Source organism: Pteropus alecto, unplaced genomic scaffold, assembly GCF_000325575.1.
Source record: "Pteropus alecto unplaced genomic scaffold, ASM32557v1 scaffold70, whole genome shotgun sequence".
NCBI lineage: Eukaryota > Metazoa > Chordata > Mammalia > Chiroptera > Pteropodidae > Pteropus > Pteropus alecto.
Genome location: NW_006431912.1, coordinates 2,276,015 through 2,292,529, shown reverse-complemented (window position 1 = coordinate 2,292,529; position 16,515 = coordinate 2,276,015). Strand labels below are relative to the sequence as shown.

Below are 16,515 nucleotides of genomic sequence, written 5' to 3'. Positions count from 1 at the left end.
TTAATTTATTGTAAAGTTGTCATTTTAACTTTAATAGAAATTAATAATAGGAATTCAAAATGTACTTCAGTGGCAGAAAATGATGTAACCATTATACTGAGAAAGAAAACATTCTAGGGAAAATGCTGGCACTTGTGAGAATAGGGTGTCAGAGAAGGAAAGAACAGATCACATTGTCAGAACTCTAAATTAAGCCAAATACTTAATGTAGGCATTAATTTAAAATTATAGCCCTTTGATCTTCATTTTCAGATACTGTTTTGAGAGAAGACCTTTCTACCATCAGACTGAAAAGATATCAATATGATCTTTGAATTATGGTTCAGACTTATCAACAATAGGCTTTTTCTTCTCACCACTAGTCTAAGGTCACTTCGTGGGTGTGTTGGAATTAAGGCTTGCTAGACTGCACTGTTATTGTTGAGATTTTTCTTTCTTACTTGCCTTGTGAACCCAAGCAAAACTAATATCTGAGTCTCGTGTTTAGTCAACCTTAATTTTAAGAGCCATGGATTACCATTTCACATTACACCCACTAGCCAAGGACAAGAAAAACACAACTCTTGCAGCCATTTTATGAGTACATTAAGGAATTTATTTACTGAGTAATTGGGAATATTGGAAATCACCAGAAAAGACTGAATTCAAACCCAGTTATCTCTTTACAGTACAGAAACATAGGCACAGACATATATACATATACATATATGTACACATAGTATCATATACCCACTAACATTTGCTGTTTAAGCAAAATACTCCCAGTGTTTTGTTCTCCACTATATTAGAATAATTCTCCCAAGAAACGGACATTTTAGTTCAAACACAGTTTATGTAAATAATATATGAGTTTACAATTTTAAAAATTCTTGTTGCTTTGATATCAAGTGAATTCCTAATTTGTAATTATTCTAGCCTGCCTCTCCCTCTACACTGACTGCTGACTCAGCTGAGAATGTAATCAAGAGACACAATCCAAACTACCTTTGAGGTAGCTCTTGAGCAAATACTTCCTTCTTTAATGCGTGTATGTTGCCTTACAGTTTGTGATGTCTGGCTGGGGTACAGGTTATTCATTTCGATGTGATATCGTTGACTATTCCTGGTCGCCTACAGCATTGAGGGTAAGTTTCTCTTTGGAAAAATTTGTAACTCAAAATTAGTGTTAAAACTATTTGGACTCTTCATGTGAACTTAGAATGAGTAAATGACTCAATTATTAGAATATATGTATTGAGAGAAAAAAAGCTAAAAATTACCAGAACAAATCAAAGAAAATCATGTATATTGTTTTCTGTAAAATAAAAATCAGGAATTTTCTTTTTGAATTTCTTGGATTTAAAAATAAATTTGTATCTGCTTCCTTAAAAAATTTAAAATAGAATTAATGTATGATGCAACAATTCCACTTCTGGGTATGTACCTAAAGGAATTGAAAGCAAGAACTCAGCTATTTCTATACCTGTGTTCATATGAAACAGCATTATTCACAACAGCCAAAAAGCAGAGGCAACCCAAGTGTCCCTTGATGAATGAATAGTTAAACAGAATGTGGTGTATATACATAATTGAATATTATTCGGCCTTCATTTAACAAGGAAGGAAATTCTGACAAATGCTGCAGTATGGATGAGCTATGAAGACATTATGCTAAGTGAAATAATCTAGGCACTAAAGGACAAATACTATATAATTCTACTATATGAGGTACCTAGAGTAGTCAAATTTAGAGACAAAGTAAAATGGTAGTTGTGAGGGGATGGAGAAAAGGGAAATGGGAAGTTGGTTAAATGGGTAGAGTCTCAGTTTTGCAAGATCAAAAGAGTTCTGTGGGTGGATGGTGGTGATGGTTGCACAAAAAATATGAAGGTATTTAATGTCATAGAACTGTACACTTAAAAATAGTTAAGATGGTAAATTTTATGTTATGTGTATTTTGCCAAAATTTTAAAAACCATTTTCTTCCATGTAAAAAAATAAAATTCATATCCGTTTTTTCTGCAGATGGCACGAACCTGCTGGCTTTATTACATCTCCAAATTTATTGAGCTGTTAGATACTGTATGTAGTCACCATATTTGGTAAATGTTTGATGTTTCAATGAAAGCAATAAACTGCTAGAGTTCAGCTGTCTGATAAATTGGGTGCTCTCTCCTCTTTAGGCAGACCTACTATTACCTTTTTATTTTTTATTATCAGTAATTTTAGAGAATAAGTAGGATAAATTTATTTTTCAGTCTCTCGTAAATTCTAAACGGTTTTCTTATGTATACACCACATGTTTTAGGTAAGCATGTAACTGTCACATACACTACAAGGCCTTGTCTTTATGTAGATCGATGACAGCTGTTTTGTGAAGCAAGTTTAGGAAGTGAAGAGCAGAGAACATTTTACCTTTGGTTCTGCAATCCGAAGCACTGTGTCATCCATACTCAGAGGATAAATGCCTCAAAATTCATAAATCTAGACTAGAATATTAAGTTACCCCTGGAGTATCAGTAATTCTGGTAATATCAAAACTATCGTCCAACTGCCTTTCTGAAGTCTGTGCTTACTGGGTCCTCTCTCTGCTTGGGGATCAACTCTGAATTTGGGTGACTGGGCTGTGGAGAAACAAATGCCATGGATTAGGGTCCATAGGAGGGAAGAAAGCCATGCACCTTTGTTTCCAGAGTAGGAAATGTGGATATTTATTGTATCTTTGTGGCATGCGGGTCTTAGTTATCTGGAACCAGTCCTGGATCTAAGACCAACAACTGTGTTCTCCTTTCAGAATATATACCACTGCATTTCTTGTAGCAAATCTCAACATGCTTTACCTTCTCAGATGACTATGCATAATGTTAGAATTGGAAAGGACTTTAGGGAGCATAGCATCAGTCCACTGGTTTTCAAATTTTAGCATGCATTAGAATCACCTGGAAAACTTGTTTAAAACACAAATACCTATATCCCACTCCCAGAGTTTCTGATTCAGTTGGTCTTAGGTGGAGCTCAAGAATTTGCATTTCTAGCAATCTCTCAGATGATGTTATTACTATTGGTCCAATGTCCACACTTTGAGAACCCCTGCTGTAATCCAGAGGTTCTCAACCCTCATGGTGCAGTAGACTTAATTGCATTACAAAGCAAAAAGCCTGGGCTCTATCCCTAGAGATTTGGTGCCAGATGCTCTACAGTAGAGTAAAAAGCTTCTTGGACATTGTAATATGCAGCCAGAGTTGAGAACTATTGATCTATTGAAGTCCAGAGCCCGCAGTCTGAAAATATATTGAAGCCAAGAAGTTAAGTGACTTACCCAAAGGAATGCTGCTACTAACTGGAAATAGGACCCCAGGTTGCTGCTTTATGCCATTTTTTTGTTGTACAATGCTGCCTTTTTCCATGTGCATAAGCAAATGCATTTGGCTTCATTGTTTCTGCTTTGCATGTTCTCAGTTCTAGCTTCCATTAGAGACTGTTGCTGCCTCTATGTCCTTACTTAAACCACACTTCTGAAGTACTCCTATGAATACTTTTGTTTCTGTAACTCTGTTTAGTGCTGTATTTAGAAGTTTAACTCATCACTCGTCATCTGAATTTTGAATATTTCTGAATATTTAGTTCTGCCTTTGAATATTTTTTGAAAAAAAAGTTTCCCCCAAATTCTTTCTATTCTACTCCTGTGCTTGCAGAGTTTCTGTAAACCATTGGGTACATTCGATCTGAATGGTGGCTTCATTGCCCTTCTCATTTTTCATAGGAAGCTTTGCTTTTTTTCCATCCTATTTCGCCAACTAATTCTTCAAGTTTTTTCCTAACTTTTGATGTGTTGCAAGTCATCTTTCAGTCTGCTTAATCCCTTTTTAAATTGGTAGGATGTGTTAAAGAGTGATATAGAATAATTTCAGTCCTAAGAATTAAGGTTCCCTGCTTTCTCATATACTTCAAAATCCATGTGGATTTTTTCCCTAACAATAACATTTCTTTCAATAATTTGTGACCATATTCTTCACTTTATATCTTTGATTTTTAAGTCCACATACAATATCTTTTTACCTTTTATTGATTTTCCAATGACTAGGCCTCATACCTAAGTTCCTGCATACTAATTAGCTTTGGAACTGTCCCTTGGAGAATCAGCTGCTTCTATCAGCATTCCATAAAGAAATCCTTTCAAAGCAAGTTATGATGTGAAATAGTTTATATTTGCCAATATTTTTATAACATTAGATAAACTATTGCATGATTTTATATGAACTTGATTTTCTTTAAATTATTTCAGATATTTTTTGTTCTGCGTAAGAAGAATAGCCAAGTGACTTTTCTGCATGTCTTTCATCATACCGTCATGCCATGGACCTGGTGGTTTGGAGTCAAATTTGCTGCAGGTAGCCAAGGGAGAGTTGGGATCCTGTGTTATAAATAATAACATTCTTGTATGCTATAAACATAAGATCTATCCTTAAATGTGATTTAAAAGAAACTCAAAACATCAAAGACTCACTTTGATCAAACTTCTGACTTTCATTATTACTTGAAATCTAAACATAGAACTCTTACCTAGATCCTCCATTCTTTAGAAATGAATGACTTTTGGATACAGTCTTCTACACATATTTTTCTGGTGGTTTTGTCTGTATTTTATTCTTTTCTCATAGAGTTCTAGTAAATGTCTTTAAATAAATAAACAAACAAAGAAATAAGATGATAAAAGCCTTGGTATATTGTAGTATAGTTAGATATCTATTCCTTATCTGTTACCAGAATAACAGATTTATCTGTTCCATGTCTTCTTTGTCTTCAAATTTCCAATAACTGATACATACTCTAACCCCTAACAGCTCTTTAAAGATGTGTCAAATTGCAGTTTTCTTGATTTCCTTTAAACATCCTACCATGTTAAAGGATGCTTTTATATTGTTTTTTTAAGGTCAAAAATAGTTTAAATCAAAAGCTTGACAAATAGGCTCTTTTGTTTGGTTTCATTTTTATGTTTTTGTGCATCAAAAATGGGAAAAAAAGATGTTAAGTAATTTTACCCTATCATAAAGTTATCAATAAGTGATATCCCCAAGGACATATCCTTATTAGCAAAGTTGTTTGGCAAAGTATTTATTTATGGTAGTTTCTTAAATTTAAGAAGACTTTAAGTAGGCCTGTAGCCCATATTAGACAATGCTTTAACATTTCTGTAAATAACTCACCTCTGTTAGGCCTTCTGACTCTGCAAGACTAAAAGAAAAGAAGAACCACAATTGAAGAACACTTGTTTGAGTTTTAGACTCTCTAGGCAGGAAGGAAAAAATCTGCATGTCTCATGTCTCAGAGCATGAGAGAACACGGATAAGCCAGTAGCACGAAAGAGAGATGCCAGAACCCAGGAGGCCTGTCTCTACCATGGCCAAGGGCATCAGATTTTTCAATATGTAAAGTATATCCTTGCCCAAAATTAGCATTTATCTGTTGAAGATTTTTAACAAGTAGTTGTAGCTATTTTTTTCTTATAATGTATGTAAATGTAAAAAATTAACTCACAATGTAATAAGATAGTCTCATCTGTGTCCATTTCACAAATCAAGGATAGCTGTATTCTTTAATCTCCATTATTTCACTTTACTTTTTATGTTTTTGTTTTCTTTCACATGCATGTCTTCCCTCTCAGTGTTGATGAAAAATTGAAAAAGACCTAAACTTACACTAATAGAAGCAGCTATAATTTCTTGTGTGCGTATAATTGTGAAACACAAGTCATACTGAGAGGCATTTGGTATCTTCTCTCAAGCAACTTGACTCCTAAATTATCAGAAATAGGCAACTATTCTATTTTTGGAGTATGCTGGAAAAGGTTCTTTTACACCCTTATAATTTATCTATTCGGATCTTTCCCATGAGACCAGAATAGTATATCACAACATTGAAAAATTAGATATAAATGGAAAAAAGATTCGAAGGCAATACCTCAAAATATAGTGATTTAGAGATATGGACACAAAAAGTGGTTTCCCTCTCCTTTTTTATCTTTCTCTGTATTTTCTAATTTTCTCCATTACATATATGTTATTCTATAATGTGAAAAATAAATTTTATTTGAAAAATAGAGTTGAGCACTTTTCTAATTTCTTTGAGTCCATTGCTAGTCTGGCTTCTATTTCAAAACAAACAATGCTTTCAGTAACGAAAATTTAAACACGATATACCTTATTTTTTTTTTTTTTTAACGCCTACAGCACCTGGTATTCCTAGGTGGTCTCCCATCCAAGTACTAATCAGACCCGACCTTGCTTAACTTCTAAGATCAGACGAGATCAGGCACGTTCAGGATAACATGGTCGTAGACATATTTTCCTTAATATTTTAATGTTACCATGCCTATGGACACCAAGCACTTTGTAGTGGGTTCATTGTCCACACCCTAATCCCCCTTCTGCTTTAGAAAATGTAAACAGTAGAAAATAACATTTTCTTTTTTCTCATATGTCCCATGAGTAGACATTTCTGTTCAGTCTTGCATGTGGAATCTAATAAACGTGTGTATACCTGATGTCTATTCAGTGACAAGCACAGCAATAAGAGCTGAGGTATTTCCAGAAATGTAGTTTTACATTGGCTTCCATTCCTAGAGTGAAATGGTCCATTTTAAACTGCTCTTTCAAAGACTTGAGCACAATTGATCTCTATCTAGTATTTAATTTCCTGTTTGCCTATTGTACAAGTCTCTGGGATACTATCAATCCAGATTTTTTTTTGAATATAATGAAAATATTTCTGTGTCAGGTTTTTATATTAATTATGCACAAACTCCCTTCCAGAGATATGGAGAATTATGATAATTACCCAGGTGATTCCTTTATTTTTCCCAAACCAAATGAGTAAAATGTGTGGCACTAATTGTAATTTATTCTAAGACGTTTGCTTTTCAGAACTGTTATTATAGAGAAGAAAGCAAGCTTAGAAATTAGAAAAGCCTTCCAAAAAAGATATGAAAAACATTACTAATTAAAATGTGATTGTTCTGTGAACGAATTATTAAAATAACTCATCAGAAAATAGTAACTAGAGAAAATAAGCAAGTTAATTTTATTTGATAGCTTATTTTCAGCAGTAATCCTTACACTAGTGCTTTGATAAATTCCTTTCCATAGGATCCTCTTTTTAGGACATTTAAATGGCGAAAGCTTCTGAATGGGAAATAGACACTCTTCTACCAAAAAATGGGAATGGTGTCTTAGTGAGATAGGCTCTGATGTAGTTCATTATCAAGAGTGCAGTAGATTTTTTGTGTGTATATAATCGTGAGACACAAATAGACTTGAGATTTGGCTTATCCTCCTGTTAGGCAACTTAACTCCTAAACTATCAGAAATAGACAACTATTCTATTTTAAGTTATCATAGAAAAGGTGTTTTCACACCACTATAATTTATTTATTCAAGTTGCTTTTGGGAAAGAAGACTAATCCAAATGTAAATAATAAAAGCTGTGAGGTAGTTTATAAACTTCATTAATTTAGTTTCTTCTGATTAGAAATTGGTGATAAAGAATTAGCTGAAATTTTATTACTCTGTTCAGGAAGGGAAAATTTATGAATGCATAAATGAGGCATTGGGGGAATATTTAAGCAACTTAAAATTATTTGAAACAGGTTATTTTAAGAGAATACTTTAGCAATGATAATATCTAGAATTGCTGCAATTATGAATGATTATTAAAGAGTAATTAGTTTCTACTATGCAACAATTTTTATTTTGCTTTCAATTTTCTATAATTCATAGTGTTTGTGAATTTGGTCCTTGTCACATAATTAGTTCAGATTTGTGAGGTTTTGTTTTATTTCTGAAATTAAAGAATGCTGGAATAAAGAATATATTTTGAAAAAGAATTTAAATTTCAGGCCAACATTGCTAAACTGAATCAGGCTATGCATAAAGAATGCAGGTTCTTATAGATTGTGCCACTGCGGAATGAGTGGCTAGGAAAGAATTTTGTCTTTTTCTCCCACCACCGACTATTGATCCTGTTACCCCTTTCACTGTACTACTGGTCCAGCTAAAGGCAATTGAAATGATCTTTGCTTACATTCCCCTGCATTCTTTGCTTCTATTCTAAATTGTATGTGATCAATAAAAGCTGTGGCGAAATTAGAAGAGAAAAACCAAGATGGGATGGCACAATTTATAATTATCAAATGGAAGCAGTAAACAAAGATGGTTTAATAATTAATAAATGTTTATTTTGGAAAAACAGTAATTAATGAAAGCAAACTTTAGCACAGCTTACTAATGAAAACCAGTGGTTTTGCTGACAAAGTTTTGAGGCACTAAAATTGTCTATGGACAATTGAGAGTGGAAAAGGTGGATTTGATTCGATACAATGACATGTTCAAAAGTATTCTTATTGGCTTTATTCATAATTAACCAAATTGGAAACAATCCAAATATCTTTAAATAGGAAAATGGATAAATAAATGGTGCAGTCATATAATGTAATAATACACGGCAATAACAAGGCAGACTACTAATATGCACACAACATGGATGAATCTTGAAAACATGTTGGTTAAAAGGCACAAGAGTATATTCAGTATAATTCCATTTATACGAACTTTAAAAGCAGGCTAAATTAATAGTTGATAGAAATCAGAATAAATGTTACATTGGGAGGGGTGTATTCTTTGAAGGGGGGTGTGAGAACCTTACTTAGTGTTAGAAATGTTATATATCTTGAATTTGGTAATGGTTATGTGGGTGTATACATACGTAAAAAAATCATCAAGTTGTAACTTAACAAGATTAATGTACTTTGTATATTGTATATATATTAACCCTCACTAAAAAATAAATCTGATTACTATTATTTAGCAAAATAAAAAGTAATTCAACTTAGTTTGTTAAATCTAAATCATAAGACTATCTTAAGTCAAGATCTAACAAAATAAATAAAGACTTGCTAATTTATTTTCTAAGATTGTATCTTATATTTTACTAAATGAATGTATTATCTAGCTTCCTTTAATTTGATAGCTGTTTAACCAGATTGATGTTTCATACACTGTATGATGTTCTTTGCACTAAAAGTAAAGAAATAAATATACTGAAGTCTCAGTTCAGACAAAAATATGTCTCATTTTAAGGAACAGTCCCCCCATTTTATAATAATTTTATTTTTCAGGTGGTTTGGGAACATTCCATGCCTTGCTAAATACGGCTGTACATGTAGTCATGTATTCCTACTACGGACTATGTGCATTGGGACCAGCCTTCCAGAAATATTTGTGGTGGAAAAAATATATGACATCATTACAGCTTGTGAGTAATTATTTTCTTTAAAACTATTTATGAAACTAAACTAGAGTTATTTGTCTTCCCTGTGAATTAGGATACTAAATAAATAGATAATGAAGTTTACAAAACAATGAGGAAGTAGTATCTGGCCTCTATATGGCATCACATCATTATCATTTCTATGCTATTTAAAATTTTGTCAGGAACTTTGTTGAAAACAAAGCATATTTGGTAGCCAAGAGGCTCAGACAATTAAACTAAAATGTGTAACTTTATACCAACTTTCAGCTATTTTATGTGTTTATATAAAATAAACATTTATGATCAAAATAATTTCAGTTATATGAACCTCACTAGGTATAATAATAGATTAGAAGTTAGAAATCTCATATTCTAGATTTAAGTAACATTAAGGGAATATAACTTTGAGGAAATTTTGAGCCTTCCTGTGTACCTGCCTATCTAGTTCTCACATTTATAAATCTATTTTCTTCCAACTAGTAAAAGTATTATGAGGATTAAAGGTGTAGAGTGGTGATGTAAAATATATATATATATATACACACACACACACACACACACACACAAAATTGAGAACCCCAGACAACCAAACATAAGGAAACAGTGAAATAGGTTTATTTTAGTTTCTACTTTGTAATATTACAGTCATGAAAATTATTCACAATTGCTTTCTTTTTAAGTGTTTTTATTTCTGATAACATAAATTAGAATACTGTCCTCAAGTAAGCAATATTCAAAAGAGCAGAGGTGCTCATCTAAGACCTAATAATACATTCTGCGCATTAACCCTAAAAATATAAGGCTTATAATTTTTTTGAAGAGTAACCATAGATTGAGATGATGATTTACTTTAAATTTTGTCTTCTATTAAAAGAATAATTCTGATTCTCATATTTTCAGATTTCCAGTCTATAATAAGTTAGTGTCATATTCTGCCAATAGCACTAAAAAGAAAGTGTGAATTTGAGTATAGATAGCCTACTGAAGCTTAATTTCTATTAAAATCCTACAACTTGTTAAATAAAATTCAGCATAGTCACATAAGATGTTCTCTCAGGTAAGAAACTGATATTTTAGTCTGTAAGGATATTAAATCAGTATCAGAGTATATCCTTGCAGAGTTGTTTATTGTATCCAAAATTGACATTACCCTAAATAACCAACTGTGAGGAAATGGTGAAATAAATATTTTAATTCTTACTTTAGAATATTATGAAGTCATGCAAATATTCACAATTGCTTTCTTTCTCTTTTTTTGTAGTTAGTGCTCTTTTTTTATATAACTTTATTTTTTTAAGTTAGTTTCAAGTATACAGTACATTGGTTAGACATTTATAATGTTCATAAAACAATCCCCACAACTGCTCCCTCCCTTCCCTGGCTCTCCGCTTAACCATCATATTAATGCTAACTACATTCTCTCCGTCATGCTCCCCGTACCCAACTATCAACTACTCATTTGTACTTCTTTAACCCTTCACCCCATTCTCACAGCTGCTTTCTTTTAAAGTAGGTTTTCTGATTTTAAAGTAATATATGCTCATTACAGAAGAATAATTACATCTACTTAAGCAATGAGAAAGAAAAATAAGCGTTACTTCCACTGCCCAGGGATAATCAGAGCTAATATTTTATTCTCTTATTTAACTTTTCTCATATATGTATATATAATAATACACACACACACACACACACACACACTCATATACACACCTTTTGTATAATTTGTATTATACTATATATACAGTTTTGTATTAGGCTTTTTTTCACTTAATATACTCTTAAATGCTGTAAAGAATTTTTAATAAGATGGGAAAATACTTATATAGAAAAAAGAAAAAGAATAGATATTTGTTCATTATTTCAAATGTGTCAATTATACACAAACACACCAACGTAGGATGTTGAGGATCTTGCTTAGGCTTCCTAAGGTTTCATTTGCTCTTATTAGCAAAATGAGAACAATAATTATAGCTACTACATGGGAATGTCATAGAAGTTCCTCAAGATAATGCAAGGAAAGTCGATGATGATAGTAAAAAGAAACTATGTGAAATTCTTAGCTATGGTTATAACTGAATGGATTATAGGTAATTGTTATTTATTTTTATTAATAGATTTTTACTTTACTAAAATATTCACAGAACATATGTCACCTTTTATTTTATTTTTTAATTAAACTTATTGGGACAACATTAGTTAATAAAATTATATAGGTTTCAAGTGTACAATTCGATAGTACATCATCTGTATATTGCGTGGATTATTCACCACCCAAAGTTAAATCTTCCTGTCACCATATATTTAACCTCCTTTACCCTCATCTACCTACCCCTCTTCCTTCTGATAACCACTAATTCACTGTCTGTGTCCATGAGTCTCTATTTATTTGTCATGTTTGTTTGTTGCTTTCAGTTTTATATCCCACATATAAGTGAAATCACATGGTTCTCAACTTTTAATCAGGAGAAAAAAGATATCCAAAAAACCTGGGCATTAGCCTATAAAATCTCTCTGTTAAGACTGTGTATAATGTTCTGAAACAGAGCCCTTGGGCATCCCTAGGAGAGTCTCTAATGCTATCTCACTCCTTGCAGAGTCTCTGCTGCTTTTGGCAGATAGGATATATTCTTATCTATGACAATAGAGGACAAATGGCAAATATGAGTTGTTTCAGCTCCTACAAAATTAGTGGGGCTCTAATTAGAATGTTTCATTTCCCCCAATTTGAAATATCTGGTCTAACAACAAAATATTTGAAATTGAAACTGTTCTAGAAAGTTAGGCCATAAGGTAGTGGTCCTGCATGCATTTCATTAGTCAAGGACTCAGGTCAGAGACTTGCAAGGAAAACCTGCTCTGATGGTTCTCTGAGTATGAAAGGGCTGCTGCACTGTAGAGCTCCAGGGACATTTACACAGGGCCTTCAGGAGTGAGCACTTTGGTAGAACTGAATAGTGGTTCCAAATTCTCATTTGGATTTTGACACTGTTCCGTCTACTATCACTCTCTTGGAAGCTAGACTGAAAGATAAAATTCCCTACCCACAGAAGCCTGGAGTGCGGTTGGAGAGTTTTTAAACATAAACAGGCAAAGAATGCGTTAAATAATTGCTCCATTGTGACACTTCATATTTGAACAATATTTTTCATTCTTTCTTTGTTAGGTCCAGTTCATCATTGTCACCATCCACATAGGCCAGTTCTTTTTCATGGAGGATTGCAAGTACCAGTTTCCAGTCTTTCTGTACATTATTATGATTTATACGTGCATCTTTCTGCTGCTCTTTCTCCATTTTTGGTACTGTGCTTACACCAAAGGTCAAAGGCTGCCTAAATCTGCGAAAAATGAAATCTGCAAATATAAAGATCACTGAAATTCAAGCACTACATGAATCTATGAATGAGACACATATCTTGTCTTCCTTGACAATCAAGAGATAGTCCCATGTGCAGTGCATTTTGTATACTTTTCAAAACCAAGAGCTTGTATTTTTATGATAAGTTATTGGGGTTTCTGATATTTGAGAGCACAAAGCTTCCAGATAGCAGAGTCTTCTGATAATTAGAGCCTAAATCAGCCAGTTTTTTTAGCTGCTTTTAAACCTAATCCAAAAGTTTTGTTAATACATTTTGTTACAAAGGAGGATATGAAACAGTACAGTACTTTTCAAAGAAGTTCAGTATAAATGAGAAATATCTTTAGATAGTTTGAGCACAGACGGAGATCCATGCTGTAAAATGAATTCCTTCTGCTAGGTCTGGAAACTTCTAACTGTGAGCTCTTGCTTTGTAGCTTGTTGACTATATTCAGAAGACACTGTTCACTTCAGATTTAAATTCCCATTCTAAATGACTCGAATTTTTAATGTTGTCATTTAAAATCACTAACAATAATTTTTAATGGCTCTCGAGTAGCTGCCACCAGTTTGGATGATAAGATTTTTTCACAGCCTTTTGTTGTATGAAAATGTTTAAAAGTAATCCTTTCAGTTAGTACATTGATGCAGTTGACACTAAGGTTATGTTATTATTTTAAAAACAAGGTGATTTGTCTGGATGGCTTAATGAACATTTTATTATTACTGTTTTATAATTAACTTTTTGTATATTTCTGGAAAGAGATGAATTTGTCAATGGAAAAAGTACTGTGTAATTCAGTGGGAAAAATCTATTGTCTGTTGTATTACAGTGTCACTTTCTCATCTTGTCACAGTTTAAAGGATTATTTGGTTAAATATATGTTGGTTAGACATGTAAATATTCATATTATGAGCACACTGCAGGTACCCTTAAATCCTATGTGATTTTAGACTACCCATCACATGTTTTCCATAGATGCATTACAGTGGCTTCTGAAGCAGTTGGAGGCAAATGGTGACACAGAGATTATACATGGAAAATTATTTAGTTATATAAGGGTCTCTCTCAATAAAGAAAGAGAGACTGCATAATAGTTATTGTTAGAGATACACTGCATGAAAAATATTTGCTGAAATTATTAATTAACTAACAGCCTGGATTGCTTTTTTCCGATTTATGAACTGTATAATGAAGTACTAAAATTTGTTTTGCATAGATTTCGTTACTTTAAAATTGCTATTTCAAAAATTCTCTTGTTCTCACATATTTTTGTTGGATAACCCAGACTAATGATCAATAGAGTTTTGTGCAAGAAACAGAAATATTCAGACATTTCTGAATTTTTCCTTATAGGTTATTTTTTCCTATGATATTTATACTTGATTTTTGAAGGATTGCTTATACTTATATGACTTTAAATGATTAGTACTTATGGGTCTTGTGTAACACATAATGATACTTGTGCAACAAAGTCTGAGTGTTTACTCACTGTAAACTCCTATAGTTCTCTGTCTCCCCATAATCTATTAAACTATACCATGGCCTTTTCTCTTCACACTTACCAGATTTATAAGGTTGTGCCTTTAAGTGACCTTTGATGACTTCACTTGCTTACAGTATGAGAAGGTTTAAGAAATTGCAGGAGGGGAGTATATTTGTATTTTTTCAAATAAAGGATAAAGAACAGGGGAATGGAGCAGATCTAATTTATTTCATTGATGGTCTCAGGATTCCTTAAGTATTTTCCTGTTTTGGCTCTTCAAATCCAACCTGTGCTAAATGAGAAGATGTGGTAGGTGCTGTTATATATACACACAATTGCCAAAGACCAAAAATAAAAGTAGATAAAACAGGAGAGTTTTTCTTGCATACTTTCTTAATTTCTTGATTTCTTTTCTTGCATACTTTCTGACCCGCATTGTACAACCACTTCTATCTGCCCTGTAGTCTTTGAAATGTTTGTTGTCAGCTATCAGCAACATGTGATGGAACCACATTCTAAATTATCATGAATCAAAATGGAGAGCTAGAATTTAACATGAAAAGAAATCACAGCTGGCAGAAGTGTCCTCCATATAAACATCAGCAGAGCAAAATGCATATCACTAGATGTAGAATTTGCACAGGAATCATTTTCTTAAAGAGTTTTGTGAGTTATAGAGTTTCTATTGAAGTTTCATCCCACTTTTCAGGACTTTATTGCCTTTGGGTTTGCTTGCCTAACAAATAGAGCCCAGTTACAGAATCTGATTTACGACATAATGCTCTATTAATCCTTGAGAACCTACATCTATATTACAAATACATAGAAATACAAAATTTTAAATATCTATGAGACATCGCCATTTTACAGTCTAAGTAGCATTCTTAATTGAGTAGACTACATTGTTACCTAAATCATGAGGTTATTTCCTTAATTATCTCCTATTTGTCATTCTGTCATAAAGACTGTGGAAAACTCTGTGGATATTGTCAAAGATGGGGTGTGTGTATATTATAATAAACGTGTGGCATTACATGCGTGTATCTTTTTTTTCAGACTCTAATTGAAAAAAAAAAAACAAAACACCTACCCATATGCTTGCATGGGTAGGTGGTTTATCACCTGAATACTCATTTAACCAAAGCACTTTACACATTAATTGTACACTTGTGATGTTCAGAGCCCTGTGCTAAATCTTACAGTGATACAAAGAGGCTTATGACATAGTTGGGACCTCATGAAGTTTACAGACTGGTGGAGGAAAATATATTACAGGACAGTATATGATAGATGCCCTATTTGAATTTGAGTTCCGTGTTTAAGATGTGCAGAATTTCAAAATGAGTGGTGGTTTAGCGGGCAAGGTATTCTAAGTGAAAAAGAAATAACAACAAGGATGAGGGGAAGGAAAGTATTAGGAAAGTTGAGGGAATGGTCAGTAGACTAACTTAAAGTGAGGCTTCCTGTAGATGCTACAGAGAGATGAGGCCAGAAAGGGAGGCCAGCTCTGACCTGGGTGACACACTGCTGCAGCTTCTGGGCTGATTCTCCAGGCAAATGAGCATTCAGTGGTTTTTGAGAGACGTATGATCAAAGTGGTACTTTCAGATGAGTCATCTGGTTGAGTGGGGTGGGGCAGGGTGGAGACATGAGATACTAAAGGCAAAGATAAATTAGTTGGTTAAGGATGAGGTGAAGAGAGCCGGAGTGTGATAGAAAGAAAGAGGCTAATGTGTGAGAGCTTATGATGAAGAGTCAGATCTGGAGACTGATGGACCAAGGATGGACTGTGTAGGAGGGTCCAAGGACCAGTGTGGTGGTGTGGAAATTTGGCCGAATCTGAAGCTGTGAAGAATGCATGTTGGATGTCAGTTGGAGGCATGGACCTTGGACAAACCAGTTAACCTCTTGCAGCTTTTGATTCTTCATCTATAAAACGAGAATACTAGTACATGGTCTCCTTGCTGGATTGTTATGTGGCTTAAATGAGATAATGTATTTAAAAGCCCTTTGTAGTAATTGGTAAAAATATGAAATAATATGCGCACAGAGACTGTAGACTCAGCAGAGTTTAGTGGGGAGGAAAAGAAAGTGAGTTCCTAGCCTAAGATAGAGCAAGTTATGGTTCTGTCCACCTCAGGTGGAATAAGGTATATGTTGATTAGATATGATGTTTCCACCAGGTGTAACCATGTTGTGAGTAGGACAGACTCACAATATCTTGTAATTCCAGGCTGCCCCAGAGAGAAGACCAGAGGTTCTTACTTTTATGTGGCTATCTGGGTGTGGTTATGGCTTTTATTGACAGCTTATATTAGGTCAGGCTGTACATGTGCATGTAACCTAAAAATCCTTACAAACTACAACACTGAAAATACCAAAGAG

At 33.4% G+C, this 16,515-nt stretch overlaps 1 protein-coding gene and 1 pseudogene across 5 annotated transcripts in view; one reads left to right on the top strand and one right to left on the bottom strand.

The window, feature by feature from the left end:
* The window catches only part of ELOVL7 (ELOVL fatty acid elongase 7), a 63,338-nt gene extending 48,173 nt beyond the window's left edge, over positions 1-15,165 (top strand). For all 5 annotated transcript variants that reach the window (XM_015599474.2, XM_006906047.3, XM_015599468.2 and 2 more), the window contains exons 4-8: positions 1,044-1,124; positions 2,005-2,061; positions 4,265-4,370; positions 9,152-9,288; positions 12,452-15,165. In XM_015599474.2, coding sequence (XP_015454960.1) covers positions 1,044-1,124; positions 2,005-2,061; positions 4,265-4,370; positions 9,152-9,288; positions 12,452-12,661 — 591 coding nt within the window. In that variant the 3' untranslated portion in view covers positions 12,662-15,165. The remainder of the gene's footprint in view (positions 1-1,043; positions 1,125-2,004; positions 2,062-4,264; positions 4,371-9,151; positions 9,289-12,451) is intronic.
* On the bottom strand, positions 6,201-6,319 carry LOC112472627 (annotated as a pseudogene).
* Positions 15,166-16,515: the final 1,350 nt, after the last annotated feature.